General features: G+C 38.5%; 1 protein-coding gene across 1 annotated transcript in view; it reads right to left on the bottom strand.

Moving 5' to 3' along the window:
* TTC28 (tetratricopeptide repeat domain 28) overlaps nucleotides 1–19,003 on the bottom strand; it is a 195,312-nt gene that overhangs the window by 166,946 nt on the left and 9,363 nt on the right. The window contains exon 2 of the mRNA XM_075516443.1: nucleotides 14,360–14,638. Within this exon, the coding sequence (XP_075372558.1) occupies nucleotides 14,360–14,638 (279 nt within the window). The remainder of the gene's footprint in view (nucleotides 1–14,359; nucleotides 14,639–19,003) is intronic.

The following is a 19,003-nucleotide window of genomic DNA, read 5'->3' as shown; positions in this document are numbered from 1 at the left end:
AGGTTGTTACGGATTGCTACAGCACATGAGGGTACAGTTATAAAGATATGCAAGCAGTCAGTAGAAGTACAAGAGGATGAGCAAATGTCCCTTTTCCTTTTAAAAAGACTGGTCACATGACTAACAGCTGGAGTCACTTAACAAAATACCAGTGCAAGCGATGTTGTTGAATTCCCTTACAGTTACATGACAACTTCTAAAACCCTCCTGCATTTCAAATACCCAAAGGCCTCACGGCTCAAAATCCCCCCTTCTTTCTGTTCTTTCAGATTTCTTCTCCATCTATATATACAACCCACATTTTTAAATGAAGTGGAGGAGACAGACAAAGATCATAAGAGAAATTTGCACCTGATGAAAAGTGGTAGTAATTCATTCTAGTTACTTTTAGGGTACATATGCACAGGGCATTCCTTTTGCATCAACTAAATTCTCCAGACTATTCACCTCTTCTCTAAGAGGTGTTGCAGCTCAAAAACATCTTGATATAAAAAAGTAATCCTATTTTAGGAAATAACATTTTTACCTGCTCTGCAACTTAAAAGGTTGCACAGAATCTCAGACCATTGTTGAACCCTGATCTTCATATCTGTCAGCCAACTTGGCTCCCTCTCATTCAGTAACCTGCTGTGCTCGTCAGGGAGCACGGCTACTCAAACACCAGTACCTGGGGCTTCAAATAGCATAGTGTTACTAAATTGTTCAGTCAGCATCCTTCTACTCACACAGAACAAAGAAATAAAATCAAGGTACGCCTCAGAGTGTTGGAAACAGTCATCTTTGTGCTAACATGTGCTTCCATGTTAGACTTTGGTTGTGAGCATCCTGTTAGCCAAATGCATTCAAGTCTGACAAAGTCATTTCATCTCCTGTGAATGAAGAACTTTTCTGTTGGGAGATTAAGACCATAAATCAATGTCAAAAACCAGTTAATTAGTCTCACCCAAATAGTGCCTGCTCTTTACCAAAGATCAAATCTTAGATTAAAAGACGTTACTTAGTTCTTAATAGAATTCCACTGGGCATTTAATAGAATTCCACTACTCCACATCTACATTCATACTTGTGGATTATCACTCAAGACCAGAGATTTTTCTCCTCGCAGTATCTGAAGGTGGGCTGGGAAGCATAGTCTCAATATTTTTGAGCTCAGAAAGTACGAAATATTTGCCAAACATGTCAGAGCAGTATAGAAGTTAACCATGCATAAGTAACAAGACAAACACAGCCACCACGAGCTACATAAAGAAGCAAAATGGCACCGTTACTTAACAGAATTAAGGAAATCCAACACATTTCTTAATTTGGTTGAGGTTCGATTAACTCCTGTTTTTTGCACAATGCTTAGAAAGAATTTGGGGAGTTTGTTTTGTTTTGTTGGTTTGTTTGTTTTTTAAAATCACTAGACCTCTTGTCAAGGGCTTGGTCAAACTGTTTCCACTTGTGAAGGGGCCTGTTTTCCCATGCAATCAAAACTATTATCTAGTTACTGCTAAACGAGTTACCTTCTATGAAAGTATTTGAAATTGAATGTGACAGAGTTTGCTCAGATCACATTTGGATTTCCTTTTGTATGTAAAAAGGTCTTATATTAACCAGAGGAGGCTGCTTAGTATCTGCATCACCTGCTTCATTTCACTATGCAATCTCTCAGGTAAACTTAAAATAAATTAAACATCACCTGTTTAACAGAAATTCTGATTTTACAAGCTCCATAATGAGGGACTTCTAATTAACTTGTATATAGACTACGCCTAAAACCCTACAAAATAAATGTCTGTATACCATTATATAGCTGTCTGACAACCTACTTCCATTAGAGTACTAAAATACTAAAACAACCTCCAATTCAAAGAATAGGAATTTTAAAAACCCCACCTTGTTTTAAAATAGAGCTTGATCAATTTATGAAAGGGACTGTATGGCAATTGTCTAAATGGGACTGGATTAAATTATTTGATGTGCTCCTTTTCGGTCCCATACCACCTTTGTCACTCAGTATTCAGAAACCAAGCTCCAAAACCAGTTCTTCAGTTATGACAGCTATTGGTGGCTTCTCTTTCTTTGGGCTAAACAGAATAATCCATGTTTCTAAAGAAAATAAAACCCACAAAGTTAAAAGCTCAGTGTCTTTCATGTGTCAAAACAGAACCATTACTGAAGATGTTCCCTCAATCTCCATTTCTGTACCAGGACCCAGTGGGCCAAATCAGCCTACTCATCTCTCACAGTGACTTGTTGATAATCCAGAGCTAACGTGCCCTCTGTACCAGCAGTCTTTCATCTGTTCAACTGCACAGACACATTTCAAGAGCATTTTTAAAACTTGGCAGGATTTTAATAGCAACTAACATGAGAATGTCTCGACATCAAACAGCAGAAAGTGTTCTATCACTGGGATTTTCTTTCTGATTCAAGGAGAGAGAGCAGGCTGAAAAGAAAATTCCAATCAAAAGAGCAGTGAAAGTACAGTTTCCAAAAGATTATCAGGTATCTTTTTTAATTCTTTTGTGTAAGTTCACAAATTATCCTCGTACAACTGTACTGATCACCCAAAACAGTAAACAATATCCATGTTCTTGCTGGATTTAGGTTATAATTTCGATCAGGTAACACTTTTATGATCTGCCTCAATTTACTTTTTGTATCAGGTCTAGCCTTAATTTTTTCCCTCTTTCTTTACCTCTTTATTCCAAGTAGTTCAAAGTGCTGATTTGAAAAACTGAAATCAATAGACTTCAGGGTGACAAAGTCATAATTGCCGAAGTTGTAATAGCATCAAGCTGGAACAGGAGAAAAATAAATTCAGAGAACATTGCATGTTTGAAGACTGGATACTGAAAAAAAAAAAACCCACCCTAAAAAAAACCAAAAGATACATTGCAAGATGATGAGAACACAGTGATGGATGGAAACACCTCTGACATCACATACCTAAGAACTGCCATGAAATACAAATATGTTTCTACATCATATACATTTCACAACTAACCACATGTGTCCATGGCTGGACACGGCTCTTCAATATTTACCTATGAATCACTTTGCATAATAATATTTCTCAAAGGTTCTTATGAAGTAGCCAGCATTCCTCAAGTAAAATAAATCTAACAATCCGATTTAGTCAGAATTATTTTTTATTAAACACATGAAGTTGTTTAAAGGCTTTGAGCTTCCCCGGTAAGAAAGGTTACAAAAAGGAGCTTTCATGCAAGCTCCAGTGAACAGCACACATTTGGTGGTAGAGCTCATGCTCTGGTTTATGCTAGTAGGAAAGTGATGAAAGGCAGTATAGCAACAGAAACCAAGCCTAATACTTGGAAAAACCCCCATGTATCCACTGACACTAGCAGAGCTAGCTGAGGATCTAAAGCAAGAACAGGAACAGCATGGGAAGAAGGGTTCTGACTTCTGGCAAGCTGTCTACCCCATACTGTTACTACCAACTACTCTGCAGAAACTTGACCAGAGAGTCCAAGAACAAGCCTTCATATCTCCTGGTGAAAGCTAGAAAGAAAAAACACATCAATGAGTCATATCAGATATCTCTAGTCTCTCCAGCCTCATGGAGAGGAGAGAGCCTGCAAAGCTGGGGCAACATCCTAAAATACAAAACCAAATATGCTGTGCTGGCCTGCGCCAACCGGAAGCAGCCGTGAGAAACCTGTGCATGTCATAAAATATGCAGATAGGCAACAGCTGTTACATAAAATGATAAATGGCCACCTGTGGCATCTTGCAACCAAAAGAAGGTTTATAGTTATTTTTGTGAATTAGTCAAAGTGAATTCTCCCCAGAAATAAGACAAACAAGAGAATAAATTATCATAACAAGCTCAATTATTAATGACTCAAGTTTTTCAGCACTAAAAAGTTCACACATTAACACGGTAAAGATAGAATAAGTATCTTAAATTACTTTTTTGCCCTGTGTAAAGTATTGGAATCTTAAAACTTTTCTGCGCTTCTGAAGAACTTGAAGTCAGAGGCAAATCAATTGGTAGCAGAAGTTAGGAGCATAATCTTTCCCCAGTATTACATGCAATGTTATCGTTAAAACCTCCTTCTGTTCTCCCCAATTAGGTACAAAGACACATATGAATTTATTCTTATCCTGCCACATGTTCGTAATTTTTTCCAGTAGCCTGAGAACTGGAATGATGCAAATGCTCAGACATTTATTTTAAATAAAGCCAGCTTTTTTTCCTGGTAGGCACTTTGAAAACCAAAGGAAAATACACAATACTTAATGCTACAATAGCATTTACTATTAAACTCTGTGCATGCCATAGTTTTGTTGCTGCTGATGTTTTTGTTTTAAAGTTATTTTACCAAATGATTCTTTTGGTATGAATATCTTCTACACTGTGTACATCTAGAGTCTTGCAAAGTGCATACTAGACAAAAAAGTTTGCTTGGTTTGTTTGGTAAGTTTGGCTTAATGTTGCCAACAAAAAAAAGCAAGCAGAATGTTAAACATGACAAATTCTAAAGATGAAACCGTCCCTGACAATTTCTGTGTGACTCAGACCGTGGAAATCAAGCACTGCCCAAGTAGAGGGTCAGGAAATCCCTGTATCGATTGCTAGAGCAGCAGTCACAGTACTTATACTTGCAGCAAAGTCCTGAGTGATTATACTTAAGTATGTATCAGACGCAGTCTCAAAACGCAGAGCGGAACTCCCAGTCGCACAGACGGGTGCAGCACAGCCGCCCATGACCAGAGCCACGGGGCCGGAGTGGGTGCCCCGAACAGGCAGACCCCTCGGCAGGCGAGGCGAGCGCCGACCACTCTTTGGGCTCCAGAGGTACTCGGTCTCAGCTTCCTTCTGCACGTTTGGCCGATGTAATAACAAACCATCTAGCCACTTGTCAGGAAGATCAAATTTGGATTTCAGTGCAAAAGAATAAAAGACAAGTTTAAAAAAAAAAGGTACAATACCCAAAACCCTGGTTCTTGTAAGCCTGAGGAAATATCTATGCGATTCAGACGAAGTCCATCTCAGCCACCACATCATACCATAACAAATGAAGTGTTTCCTCCTCACCTTACAAATATTTAATGTTTTCATCCTAGCACAGACTGAACCACACAATTAGGAACTCCAGTCAGGGGTAAGAGCAGTGCTCCATCCAGGCTAGCCCCTGCCAATAGCTGCCTGCAACGGATGCTTCCGAGGTTGACGCAGGAAAGAGAAATCTGAAGATACAAGTCAGCCTTCTCCCTCCTCCTCCAAAAATTTTGCACTAATGAGTGACTCGTCCCCAAAAATGAAAGCTTATTTCTCATCCATCTACTCCATCCTGAACTTTTTTGTAATTCTGTTACTCTCAGCACCTGGAAGTTTCCAGCCCTTTCAAAGTATGGCTACACTAATGGTTTCAATAATATACTGTGATAATCAACTCCCATGGACAAAGAATAGATTATTTGAAAATAATATTTCTTCGCATGCATTTTAAGTATGTCACCTTTCAATTTGTTCAGATACCTCTTCATTATTGCATTATAAGAATGAGCTGTTCTGTATAATTTAGGTATCTTGCTACAGCGTCCTGGACAACCTGCTCTAGCCGACCCTGCTTTGAGCAGGGGGTGCTGGACCAGTCGATCTCCAGAGGCCCCTTCCAACCTTAGCAATGCTCCAATTCTGTAATACCAGAAAGTTTTTTTCTCTAAGACATTGTCATTCCCCAGCCCCCAAAGAAACTCTGAACTCAGAAAATGCTTCATAAAATCTCAGAGAATGTGAAGATTGGAACCAGCCTCCCACAGGGGTTATTAGAAACAGCAGCTAGGGAAAGGAAGATTTGGGGGGTTTTAATGAAAAATTCCTTTTTCCTTTTTAAGAAGACATAAACATCAAAATGTTGCTCTACCAAACAAAGAGTGTGGTACTGAATGTATCTATTTTATATTATAAAGATTCAAGTCAAAATATCTGAGAAGTACAGCAGAACATACTGCACAGGACTGCATCTTTTCATTTAAACCGGGACCACAGCTATGATAAACACTATTTTATGTAGCTGGGTCTAGCAGAGCAAAAACAACAAACACAGGACACAGGTTAAATATGTACACTTTGAAGTATTTTGTATACTTGGACTGACACAGTCAAGCCCAGTCAATAAAATATAACAAATATACCCAAACAACTGTTGGATCTGAAGAATTTTTGACAGGTGCAGACCCAGACATCTGGAGCGTAACTGAACTGAAGAAGAGGATTTCCAAAACTTCATGTCCATTTGAAGGCCAGAACACAGATCTTTGATGATAGTGAGTCTTTTTACCACGCAAAATATTGCCACTTTGAATATCAGAAAACAAAATGTCATCCAAGCTTTTCTCTGAACATCTTGGAAAAAAATATTTGAAGTGTTACCTTCGCATATGCCCCATGTTTCTTCAGCATTTATAGAAGATTCAAAACAGCACTGTTCTAAACAGCGTGGTACTTCCAAAGAGGCATGCTGGACCACCCAAGCCATGCTTCATACATTTCTAGGGGGGCATTCAGGCTGCTATGTTTCTGACAATTTCACTACCACAAAAGGTTATCGAAGGCCAAGATCCGCATGCCATATTTAGCCAGGCTTCCCACCTACTTCAGTTTAGTTTGACAACAAATATGAAAACTGCAGGTGGATGTTCCGATGCCAGTTGCACGAAAGCCAAATGGGAGATATCTGCAAAACATTAGCGAATTCTGTAACAATCAATCAGCCAATAAGTGACTGTGGCACAAAGGAGGTTGAGACTTTTGGGGGAAAACAAAAGAGGAAAGAGAGAAAGAGAGAGATTCAACCAGCATATGCACGCGTGTGTGCATGTCAGGGATTTCAGGAGCAAGATAGTGAGAACAGCAACACGAGAACAAGGGAAAATACCGTCCCAGAGGCTCGGGAAAACTGCTACCACAGAGCAGGGCTCCTTTCTGTAAGAAAAAAGAGCTACCACCACCAGAATTAATGAGCAAAGAGAGGGTATACTAATATACTTTCAGTTATTCCTTAGGTTTTAGCTCAGCTTGCTAAGAAAGTAGAACCTCAGCACATGCAGAACAGCCACCATTTCTGACTCCTATTGCTGTCCACTCTCATTTCTTCACTCTGCATTTCTTTATTTCACAATATTTTTTTTGTTTTGTTTTTGGTTGCCATTCTCTGAAGAAAGGATCAGCGTAATGCATTGGCCTAGTTAGAGAATGAAAATACATTTATTTCAAACACATGTAAGATTGTGATATTCCCCATTAGCATTGCAAATGATGATGATATTACCAAAAAAAAAAAAAGTAAGAATTAACAAATTGCATATCCAAGATAAAGGAGGAAAAGAAACAAAGAAATTTACATTTAGTAGCTTAAATCTCAGAAAACTTGGATTCAAATTAATTTTTCAACTTCCTAAGTAAAAGGAAACTGGGTTCTGTATCTAAAACTCAGGCCTTTCAAACAAAATACCAGCTATACCTGTTAAGCTCCCTCTTCTGGCTAATTAATAAAATTGCTTAGATTTTGTATGCATAAGTTGCAATTTTCCCAGTTATGTTCTATCAATAAAAATCAAATAATTATTTTTAAAAAATCTATAAAGCAGCTTTGATATTGAAATACGCAACGTAAGTGTTCAACTTTAGACAGTGCCCTCCTGTTGTCTCACACCAACAAGCTGCACACACACCCAAAAAAAATAATCCCTGTACTATGTAAGGATAGCACTGCAAACCGAGCTTGACTAACAACCAACCACCTAGCCCTGTAATAAGTTTATAAACACCACTGCCTATTTTCTGATATCAGATATCCAATCCAACCTGAAATTTCTATGTTCAAAACATATCAGACTAGTTAATTAGCCCCCAAAGTACACCTTTCCTTCTTCTAGCTAAAATTAGAATTAATCGTGTAATAAAATTAAAAATACACATTTTAGAAAACATAAACGTTGAAAATGAGGAAAACATACCACACAAACTTAAGCTGCCTCTGTTCCAGGATTTCCCATCTCTGCTGTGATTTCCAAGCATTTCTGTTGGATAAGCACTGCTCCCAATAATCAGAAACAGTCGAGGAGCACGCTAAAGCTACCTACCACTCCTAGTCCACCCAAACAGAGGACTGGCATTTCACAAAGTAATCGGGGGGGACAGGTAACCACCTTATTTATCTGTCAGTAAAATGGGAACAGGGACAAAAAAAAAAAATACCCGGTAGCCAGGATAGTGTCTAACTTCATCTCTGCCTCATCTGACCAAAAGTTGTTTTCCAGTTCAGTCAGAAAACTCATTTATATTTGTGTCCTTCAACTAAATAAAAAAGAAACAAAGACTTCTCTGTGCTTTTTCCATAAAGGAAGGAGAGTAACCCAAGAGCTCCAGCTACTGCAAGCACCAAAATCCCTCTGCTGTACTGCCGTTTTCTGTCACCGTTCCATGGAAATGCCAAAAAAATTGTAAAATAGAGTTCAGTCTAGAGAGATGCAGAATTCATCATCCCCTACATGAAGATAAATAGCCATCTCATCGTGGTAAAATAATTACAAGTAATTAGCGTTTATCATATGCTCTGACTTGCGTTAATCACACTAGGACAGTTGCTATAGCTGGTATGTTGAAAGCTGAAAGAATTTCACTCTGTCTCTGTTAACAGCTCCAAAAATTAGTAGAGCTTAGCTAATAGGTGTGGCTTTCAAAGTTAATAGGCTTGCACTTTTCACTGGACCTTCAAATGAGCTTTCTAGATACTGATCCCTTTCTTTGCCCTTGCTGATATTTTATGGAAACAGAATTAACATGAATTACTTTTAAACATGAAAATATCACCAACAGACTTCAGTATTTCATTTTCATTCATCTTAGCTAATATTTTAATTGAAATTGCCAATTTAGTCACACTGTTAAATAATTGCAAATGTGGAGACAGAATTTATTCTAGCAGTAAACTCTGATCAGTCACCAATAGGAATTTTAAGCCTGTTCACCTAGGTTTTTTATCACTGAAGTGGTTCTCATTGGCATAGCTGTACAATGATGTTGTCCTCTTAAAAAACATGCTGCTGAAAAGTATCACGGCATTTTCAGGAATAAAAGGTAAACTCCTAATGACATTCAGGATAAAAACCATACCAAAAAATCCTAAAAATAAGATTAAATTCCAATTCTATCTTAAGACAGATACTTTCACTAACTTTGGTTCCCAGTATGCCCTTGCTCGTCATAAATATATGAAAGGAAGGAAATACCATTTAGGTATCCAAGAGAAAAAAGACGATTTATTAAATAAATTATTTGGAGAATCATGGAAAGTAGGAAAAAATGAACACTCACCAAGAACAAGAAACAGCATGTGAAGAGCAACTAATGAATCCACAATGGAGGAAACAAGACGGAGAGGGCTGAAGGCTTGAAAAGGAACATTAATGGACAACTCCTCCTGGGATGACACTTGCACAGTCAGACTCAGCAACTAAAGCAACTAGTCCTCACCAAACTAACACAAAGTCATGAGACAGAATGAAGAAGTAGTGGCAGCTACTGGCCTCAATTTGTAAATACAGACGTCTTAAGCCAACAGTCACCCTCACTGTGGAGCAGCCAAATCAATGACAAACAGAGCTTGGCAAAATTTTTCATTTTCTTCTAAACCCTAAGTCGTTGCAGATGATTTCTGTGGAAACAACAATTCAAAGCAAAAGGGAAGTACTATGTAGAAGAGTGTGAAAAATCACAGTTCCAGATGGAAACAACACACGGAGGATAAAAAAAAAAAATAATTCATTCAGCTGTGGGTTTTCATTATCTCAATTACTGTAGTAGCATGATGGCTCCTTTTTAAAAGCCAAGATGCACTCCCTGCCAAGCCATTTTTATGAGATTTCTATCATAACTGTGTAAATGAAGGCAGACAGTGCAGTCAAACTCTGACCTCTACAAATCATTTCCTGTTCAACACCTTATTGACCTTCAATCCAGCTAATGAAAGGCCTTGAAGGGAAATTCATTTCATGTGTATGCCATTACTGTACCTTTGGCCCAAGTGAAATCAAAAAGCTGTTTCTACATACAAAAGCTTAAAAGAACCCTGACAATAAAAGATCGGATCTCATTGCAGATCAGACATGAAATACACCTGCTGTCACAGAGGACATGACCGAGACACAGCCTCTGCAGTAAAATGATGCGGGATGACCCGATGATTCACATTAAATCTCATTACGGTCTCTGAAAGTTAGACTAGCTGCTTCTCTCATGTACATGATTATATAACCCTTGCAAAACTCATTAGCCTTAAACCCAACAATTCTAAATACTTGTATTCACATGATGTATTCCTCAACTCTGCTAAGAGCTTGGCTTCAAAGCCGTGAACTGGGGGCTCCAAGACGGAAGGCAACTCACTGGTGCTGCGGTGTGGGAACGCTCGCCTTCCGATGGTCAGGTGGTGAGAGGCAAATCCATTTCACAGCTCTCATGAGGGACAGACCCAGTTTCGAGTTCAGCTGGCAGCGGACCTGTGGGACATTTCCTGGCCGATGGCCATGGAAAAGGCTAAACAGATACAATCAGCCAACTTTGGGCCGGAACAGAAGGAAGATGTGGTGGAATCAACACACAAGTCATCTAACAAACTGCCTAACAAACTACCAGCATGGATCGTGAACCAAGTCTATCTATTTTACAGCACAAGTTTATAATAATAGCAGTTATTATAAATAATGTTGTTCACTTCCGATCAAACAGATGCCAGAAAGACATGCTTTAATATCTGGAATTTTTTAGAATATGTCCAAAATTCACTTTTTTTTTTTTGGTGGTAGTGGTGGTGCTGCTGGGGTGGGAGAAGAAGCATATTATTTTTGAATATCAATTGTAGACATACAGCACTGCTGCTGCCAGACAGCAGCTCTGATTCATCTACATATTCTCTTATTAGGGTGACATTCAAGAACATATAAATAGGAATGTTCCAAAGGATCTCAATTTTGGCTTTATTTCTCACATCAATTAGAATTTTTTTTTAATAAAAGCATAATGCCCACTGATGTACCACCTATAGCTGAAGAAAAGCAAAAACTCTTATTTTTATTAGTACTCACTTATTTTTAAAAGTATGTACTGTAGGAGCAAATCTAGAATAACAAAAAAAACCACTGAGTCATTAAAATTAAAAACCAGAAGACAGGGTTCCAAATGGGATTCTGGTGGTTTGGGAGAAAAGAGGAGAGCGTGTGAAGCACTGAAAATCTGACAAACTAAAGATACCACCGTGAAAAGATAAAGGGAAAGATACAAACAGAGACTGAAGATGAGCTTTATACAGGACAGAAAGCCTGCAAAAGCTACTTTGACTCTTCTATTACTAACTGATAGTAACTTTCTAAGATATAAACATTTTGTATCACAGAGCAAGACATCCTTTACGCATTGATCCAATAAAGCAAGAAGAGACACTATGTCATCATAACAACATCATTTAGGTCTTCCACTACTTTTTCCACCAATAAGGCTCAAAATGTTCTGTAAAGTGACTCCTCACCTTTTTGTAAAAAAAATAAACAAGGAAATAAAGTTTGCTCAAGGTCAGGTGTACATTTAACAGCAGAACTAGAATCAAAACAGAGTTATTTCATGTTTTCAACTCAATAATATAGTCTACCTGAAAAAAGTCTCACTTTTTCATTACTGAAAATGTTTTTTGGTTTGGTTTTTTTTTAAACTGTTCCACCTTAGTACTGCATCAATACTTATTTCTGCATCTGTTATTTCTCTATTTAACAGACTGATGATAATGCCTTCATTTAACACAGCTAGCCTTTTAGCTAGTAAATCTTCTATTCCATCTTATTTTCTGTTTTGATCCACAAATCTATTCCAATGATTCATTTCAAAGGTCTTGTTATACTTCTGTGACTGGCATTTTGAAAGTATTCTTTTATGAAGTTTTTTCATAACTTTTCATCTAAGTGAGCTCTGTGGTAAATCACTACCAGACTTCTAGAAACAGGATACAATACTAAGCAAAAGCACCCTTGCTTCTATACTCTTTAACTCCCTGCATTCAGACAAGTGACCTGGAAATCTGGAGTTTAATGACAGTAATGCAATTTTCTTTTTTTAAACACAGTCCTTCATACAAATCCATGCAAAATCTTTTATGACATTCAGTAATACAAGACAGAAGTTAATGACAAAAAAAAAAGAAAAGAAAAAGAAAAAACAAACAAAAACTTACAAGCTTATAAATCATCTCCCTGCCAAAGCAGGAGTTTCTTTCTAATGTGGACTGATACAAACAGTAAATTGCAGACAGGCTTAGTAAAAATAACAGGGAGAACACATTAAAGCTCTTTAAGAAAGATTAAACAGCAGTATAAAAGTGAAAAGAAAGTACAAAAGTTAAGTGTGAAAATAAAATGTGAAAGAAAAACACAAATTAAAGTGCTGCAATTCAAGATGGCAACTCCAAAAAATAGGATCAACAAAAGGCAAGGATCTCCCCTGGCCCACGATCTTCCTTTTGTGATTAAGAGTGGGCAGAGCTTTAGAAAACACTTTCAATAACATTTTTCTAAAGCCATTTTCTGGTCTCACTAAAGAGAGAAACTTAGAGTGAGAAAGTTTGTGTACAATTGCAGTTTCTTGACTCCAGAAATTCCAGAGTTAAGATACAAATTTTGACCAGGACAAGGGGGGAGGAATTCAGGCTCTTTTCTGTCAGAAAGATGTATCAAATTAAAATACCTGCAGGATGCTCTCTCTCCTGGTGAGAGAATGAGAGAATTACCAAAGGAAGACATGCCTAGCAGTCCAGTAGACAAGCTGTCACATCTTGCACATGACTGGAGGCTGAGACAAAAGTGACATTGTGCACACAGATTGTACCGATGAAAAGATACCACCAGTCTTTTGCCTTCAAACGTACTCAGATGTTGCAATCCCTGTCATTCCTTTGAGGTGGAATGAGCAGACACATGCCTCCGTTAGCGAGATGATGTCTCAGCAGCTGCAGAAATAGCAGAAGCTTTCACAGCACTGAATCCTCAAACCATATACATGTATCTAGGAAAAACATCCTGTGTTCCGAGTGGAAAGAACACTATTTTATATATATGTTTTACACAACAGCTTCCACTTTCCATATGGAAGTATACTATGCAGGCATGAAAAAACAGTGCGTCTACTTACTGCAGCAGAGCAAATGAAATGATGGGGAGTTTGGAAATGTAATTGCTAAGCAGTTGGCCACTAGACTAATACTCCTGTTTTTAGTTAACGGACTACTAAATACCCAGACAAGATACAGGCAGACCAATGAGAAAAGGGAGAGCAGGCAATGTTGATTTAAAGGTATACAACACAATCGCAGTACATGGAACTGATAATGAGCAGAGTTTGGATTTGTGCTTAGAGTATGGGTAAAGTAATTAACAAAGTCTTAAAGAAGCGTATGATAAGACTTCTCTGGAAGCTAATAAACAACTGAAAAACAGAATACAAGACTTACAGTGATCTGCTTTGAAACAAAAGGAAACTTAACTTCAGTAGTTTGGAGTGCAGGTGATGGAGAGCATTATGCTTGCTACCTGCCATAATTTCTGAGGAGAGGAACCTGGGTGATGAATCCACTCTTAAATTGCATCTTTAGCTAAAGTGGCTAGTAAGACTGCGTGAGGGATTGACAGGAGAAATGAAATCTGGAGCGGATGCTATTAAAATTGATTAGCATGTAAAGGGCTGGCCCTGGGCTAGCCAAGGGGGAGTCAGTTACTGAAGCAATCAATTGCAGCTAATGGGAAGCAACCCCAGAACAAAGAGGCAACCAACACCATTTACTCTTTATAAAGTGTTTCCTTGCTTAGTCAGATCTTACTAAGAATGCCAAGATACACATTTCTTAAAATGTTTATCCAAAACATACTACACAAACACTCTTTGAACACTACTTTGAAAGGCCTTATTGCTCAATTACTAGTAAGAATCTCCATGCTACCTCTAAAGAAGTTTTGCAAGAAAATGTTCCTGGATGCCACTGAATGCTGACTACATTTAACATTGAAAGAGATGTCAAGTCTTCACAACCCAGAAACCATGCTGGTTTAAAATAGTAAAATAGTAAAATAGTACCATACCTCCACTGGGGAAAAGCATGTTTACGCAGAAAACAGTTTAATACCCAACAGGAAATTCAAGTCAAACAATTTTTAAACACAAAAGATATTATTATCTGGAGCTTTTGGCAAAACCAGACTTCAGTACCAAAAGAGATGCACTTGTTTACATTAGGTGTTACATATGTGAATAATAATCCCAAAGGAGTTACTCCTTCCCCAGAAGACAAATACACTTTCTTACCTTTGGCCATTTGGGATTCAGAAGTCGTGCTTTGATTGCATCATCCAGGGCCTTGTCATACTGTTGGATTTTCATGTAGGCTGCCGAACGGTTACTGTAGAGAATGCAGTTCTGAGGATCAACTCCCAAAGCCTCATTGTACAACACGATTGCTGTATGAAAATCGCCATCATGGCAAGCCTGGTTGCTCTGGCGAACTTTCTCAACAAATTCAGCTTTGCTCAACATGGGACTGTCAGGACTTCTTCTTCCAAAAGATTTCAATCCAAAGAAAGAAATCTGGGGGAGAAGGGAGAAATTATATGTTAGTGTGAAGAAATACTACTCGAAAAAGGAAAAAAAAATCAAAATATTAGAAACTGGATAGCAGAAACTAAAGCCACCAGCATTACTGCAGAACAAATTATTAATTCAGAATCAGATTCTTAAAGTAAATTGTTTATCTATTGACTTTTGGGGGGTACAGAAGTAACAGAAAAGAGCCTTATAAAACATTATCATTCCCTATGAAGCTTTCCCTATGAAGGATGTCTTCTAGAAGACATATTGCCTTCTTCAGGTATAAGACTAGTTGTAGTCTATTTTAGTATGCTGCACTCCACAGATTCACAAGTTTTTCCTCCTCGGCCATACTATTTGATTTTACAACACGAAGCATAGTCGCCAGGTAAGGAAGTTTATCTGAATAGGTGGCAGGTGTGAATGTGAAGACGATGCCGGTATATCTATCTGAAGTTTGATACGTAGGTCACAGAGAAGCACATGCATGCACAGACAACGGAAGAATGTATACATTCTCTTCAAACCAAAGAACTTGGAACTGGTACATCTGCTCACAAACCTCTATAATCAGCCACTTGCAGGCTGCAAATTGCTCATAAATGGGAAGGGAAGGATGAGTCTTTGGAACTGGGTATACTCACAGAAATTAGTGGGGCACACAATTTATTTTAGCAACAGAACAGTCATCATTGGCAGAGCCACCTTCCCAGATTGTCAACTTCAGGCAATACAAAATAACAAAGAAAAACAGGTTTAAACCTTTTAATTAGAAATATTATTATGTAAAGTGAGCTGTAGAAAGTCCCAGTTCCATTGATTCTGGTACACCCTTTCTCCTCATTTAACCTTCTATGCTCCTTATTTTCCTCAGCCAGTCATTTGCAGTCAGTAACTGTTTCTGTCATGTATACCCTACTCTCTCCCAAGGACCTTCAAAAACTCAGCAAGAATATCTTTGTACAACTCTGATTACAAGGTAGTTGTGAATTCTGTAGTAATTGTATTTGGCGACAGGCAACCTGTACATATGGTAACATACAAAAAACTTGGAAATATTCATTAAAGGTTTAGACTACTGTAATTGAGGTTGGTCTCATCCATTTTTAGTCCTGCAGACCAAAAAACGCTAAGAATATCACATATTGTTACCACAGCACAACAACTGCAGGGCTTAAATACATTACCAGAGCAAGCTGAGGCATATTTTTAGGTGGAAAGGGAAGCAAGCTGCAAATTGACATCCTGTCTCAAGCACCAAAATGGTCTATAGAGTTTTCTTTTTTTTTTTCTTGAGTCAAACAACAACAACAATAGAAAAACGTCAAATTCGAAACTACTGATCTCTTCTTTTCCTTATGATTATACCCAATTTTTTCTGACAGGTGTTTGTCCAAACTGTTTCTAAACTTCTCTACTGAAGGAGACTCCATATTTTACTTGGGCACTCTCATTATACTGCTTCATGATTTTCATAATTAAAATATTTTTCCTAATATGCACTCCAAATCTCCTTTGTGTCAGTAAATGTACTGTTTCTTGTCCTGTCTACGGTAGACCAAACCAAAAACTTTGTTTCCTTTCATCTGTGTAGTTCCCTTTATATAGTACTCCTGCTAATATAAGCTAATATGTAGCTTGACTTATTATTATTATTATTAACAGCACTATAAAAAGCAAATTTCTGCATTCTTGAAAATTCATTCCATATGCAGTACATCTTTGCTACTTCAATCAAGTTTACAAACAGCAACTTCATATATTCTCAAGTACTGGCAAGAAAATTGCTCTACTTTGAGCAACAGCCCAAACGTTAGAGCTGAACACGTTGCTTTATGCCAAGCTGTGCGGTAACTCACACGTGTGCACGTATTTGACCATAAACTTCATCATGTGGTCAGTTTGCCATGACCTGAGAAGTTGCAAGAACAGACTATGACAATTTAGCAGCTATTACATGAGTAGATGTTCAATCGCAAAGACCAGGAAACCCTGAGAAAGCTCATTAGTCACCGGCAGGCCATAGATGGCTGGAGGTACTGTAGGGAAATGGGGTTGGTGAGTACCCAAGTGCCAGGGACAGCACAGGTAACTACCCCGAGATACCATGATTCACACATAGAGCTGATTCGCTGTAGGAAAATAAAAGAATCCAAAGAAAATAACCATTCTTCTCACATTTCCTTTCATCTTCACCTACCTTTTTCCTTTGTAGTTTCAGCAGCTTCTTTAATTCCAAGAACTTACATTTCTGCCTACTCCTGAAACCTGCTGAAGTTATCAAACACACCGCCACTGTGCAAGATGCTTCTCAGTGGGCAAACCTAAAAACTACTGTGTAATTTTTCCAACCATTAAAGTCAGAGCAACTAATGAATTTTCACACTGTTCTTATTTCCACACTAGCCTTTGTTCCTGGAAATTACCAGAATAGTGGAAAACTTTATTTTAGACAACTTAGAACCAACACTTCAGAGTCACTACAGGCAAGAAAATCCAATACAGGCTTACAGAAATGCTCATTGTGTATAAGGAGCGTGGAATATTTTAAGCTGAGCAATACTCTGCTCAAAAAAAATGTATAACCTTTACTTGGGGCCTAAAAGGAGTTCAAACATGTCCGAAGTTTCTGAAACCAGCTGAACTTTCATGCAATACTCAAGGAAACACAAGGCTAACAGTCTAAAGAACTCTCATATATCATTTTTCAGAAGGATCTGAGGAAATGAACAATCATAAATTAAGAAAAGTCTTAGAGGGCAAACACGAGGTGAACATCAGAGGGTGAACAACAGACCCAGTGCAAGGACTCCAGTGACACTCTGTTTATGATGTCAGAGATCATCCTGACCCGTGATCCTTGGAAATTGTGTTAACAACCAACCAACCCACCCCACAAACACACACTCACCCCCACACAATTTAAAATGCCACCCTTTTCAAAGCTGCCAACTACAATAGCAACAGATGTTGCTTTAACCTATAGGAACTTTTTGGAATCCTGCTATGTTCTTAGCTTCAATAGCTTCCTGCTACAATTCTGACAAAACCTGAGATTTTCATGAGCAAAATAAACCTCTGGAGTGCAAATTCAACTTACTTAAGTACAGGTAGGTCAGGCAGCACGATTCAAATTTCTGGCACAGCTAATATGGATAATATTTGTATGATGCATTTAACTGATCACAAAGACCAAGTCAGTCTATGGGAAGGAACAGAACACTGAGAAAAAGATACAGGTATCTTCTCTTTTGACAGCTTCCACAATTAGAACTGAAGCAAGATTCTCTCCCCGGTTTCTAAAATACATGATATTTTGTATGCGCCACAATTATAGGATCAAAAAAAGTATTTGTTTTGTTCTCCTGTCTGGTCACGAGACCTACATTGTCACTGCAACTTCCTCCCAGGTGCCATACCATATAGCATTCATTTATACGTACATTGGTCATGAAAAAATGTTTTTTCATAGTCATCATAGAAATTTTTGTCAACTCTAAAGGTGAAAGGGCTCCACTGAGAATGTCTGAACTCCATAAGAACTGGTATTAAGACAGATAGGTGATATCATCTTGGCAGATGTGCTGGTTTTGGCTGGGATAGAGTTAATTTTCTTCAGAGTAGCTAGCATGGGGTTGTGTTTTGGATTTGTGCTGAAAACAGGGTTGATAACCCAGGGATCTTTTCATTACTGCTGAGCAGTGCTTACACGATGTCAAGGCCTTTTCTGCTCCTCACCCCACCCCACCAGCAAGTGGGCTGGGGGGGCACAAGGAGTTGGGAGGGGACACAGCTGGGACAGCTGACCCCAACTGCCCAAAGGGCTACTCCATACCATATGGCATCATGCTCAGCATATAAAGCTGGGGAAGAAGAAGGAGGCGGGGGACGTTCAGAGCGATGGCGTTTGTCTTCCCAAGTCAGCGTTACGCGTGATGGAGCCCTGCTGTCCTGGAGATGGCTGTACACCCCCCTGCCCATGGGAAGGAGTGAAGGAATTCCTTGTTTTGCTTTGCTTGCATGTGTGGCTTTTGCTTTCCCTATTAAACTGTCTTTATCTCAACCCATGAGTTTTCCCACTTTTACCCTTCCGACTCTCTCCCCCATCCCACTGAGGGGAGTGAGCGAGCAGCTGGGTGGGGCTTAGTTGCCAGCTGGGGTTAAACCACGACAGCAGAGAACAACATGGTTCATATTCTTAAAAACTGTAAAGCTACCTTAATTTAAATAATCAACTGCAACTATAAAACTTTCCTTAACAAAACTGGCTGCATTGACCACTAAGTGACTTAATTCATTGTGATGTGTTAAATACAGCCAATTGCCATCAACATTAAGAGTGAAAGAAGCAGGGCACAGGCTGGA

This window comes from Mycteria americana, chromosome 13 (assembly GCF_035582795.1).
Source record: "Mycteria americana isolate JAX WOST 10 ecotype Jacksonville Zoo and Gardens chromosome 13, USCA_MyAme_1.0, whole genome shotgun sequence".
NCBI lineage: Eukaryota > Metazoa > Chordata > Aves > Ciconiiformes > Ciconiidae > Mycteria > Mycteria americana.
The sequence above is the reverse complement of the archived record's forward strand: the minus strand, read 5'-3'. Positions and strand labels throughout refer to the sequence as shown.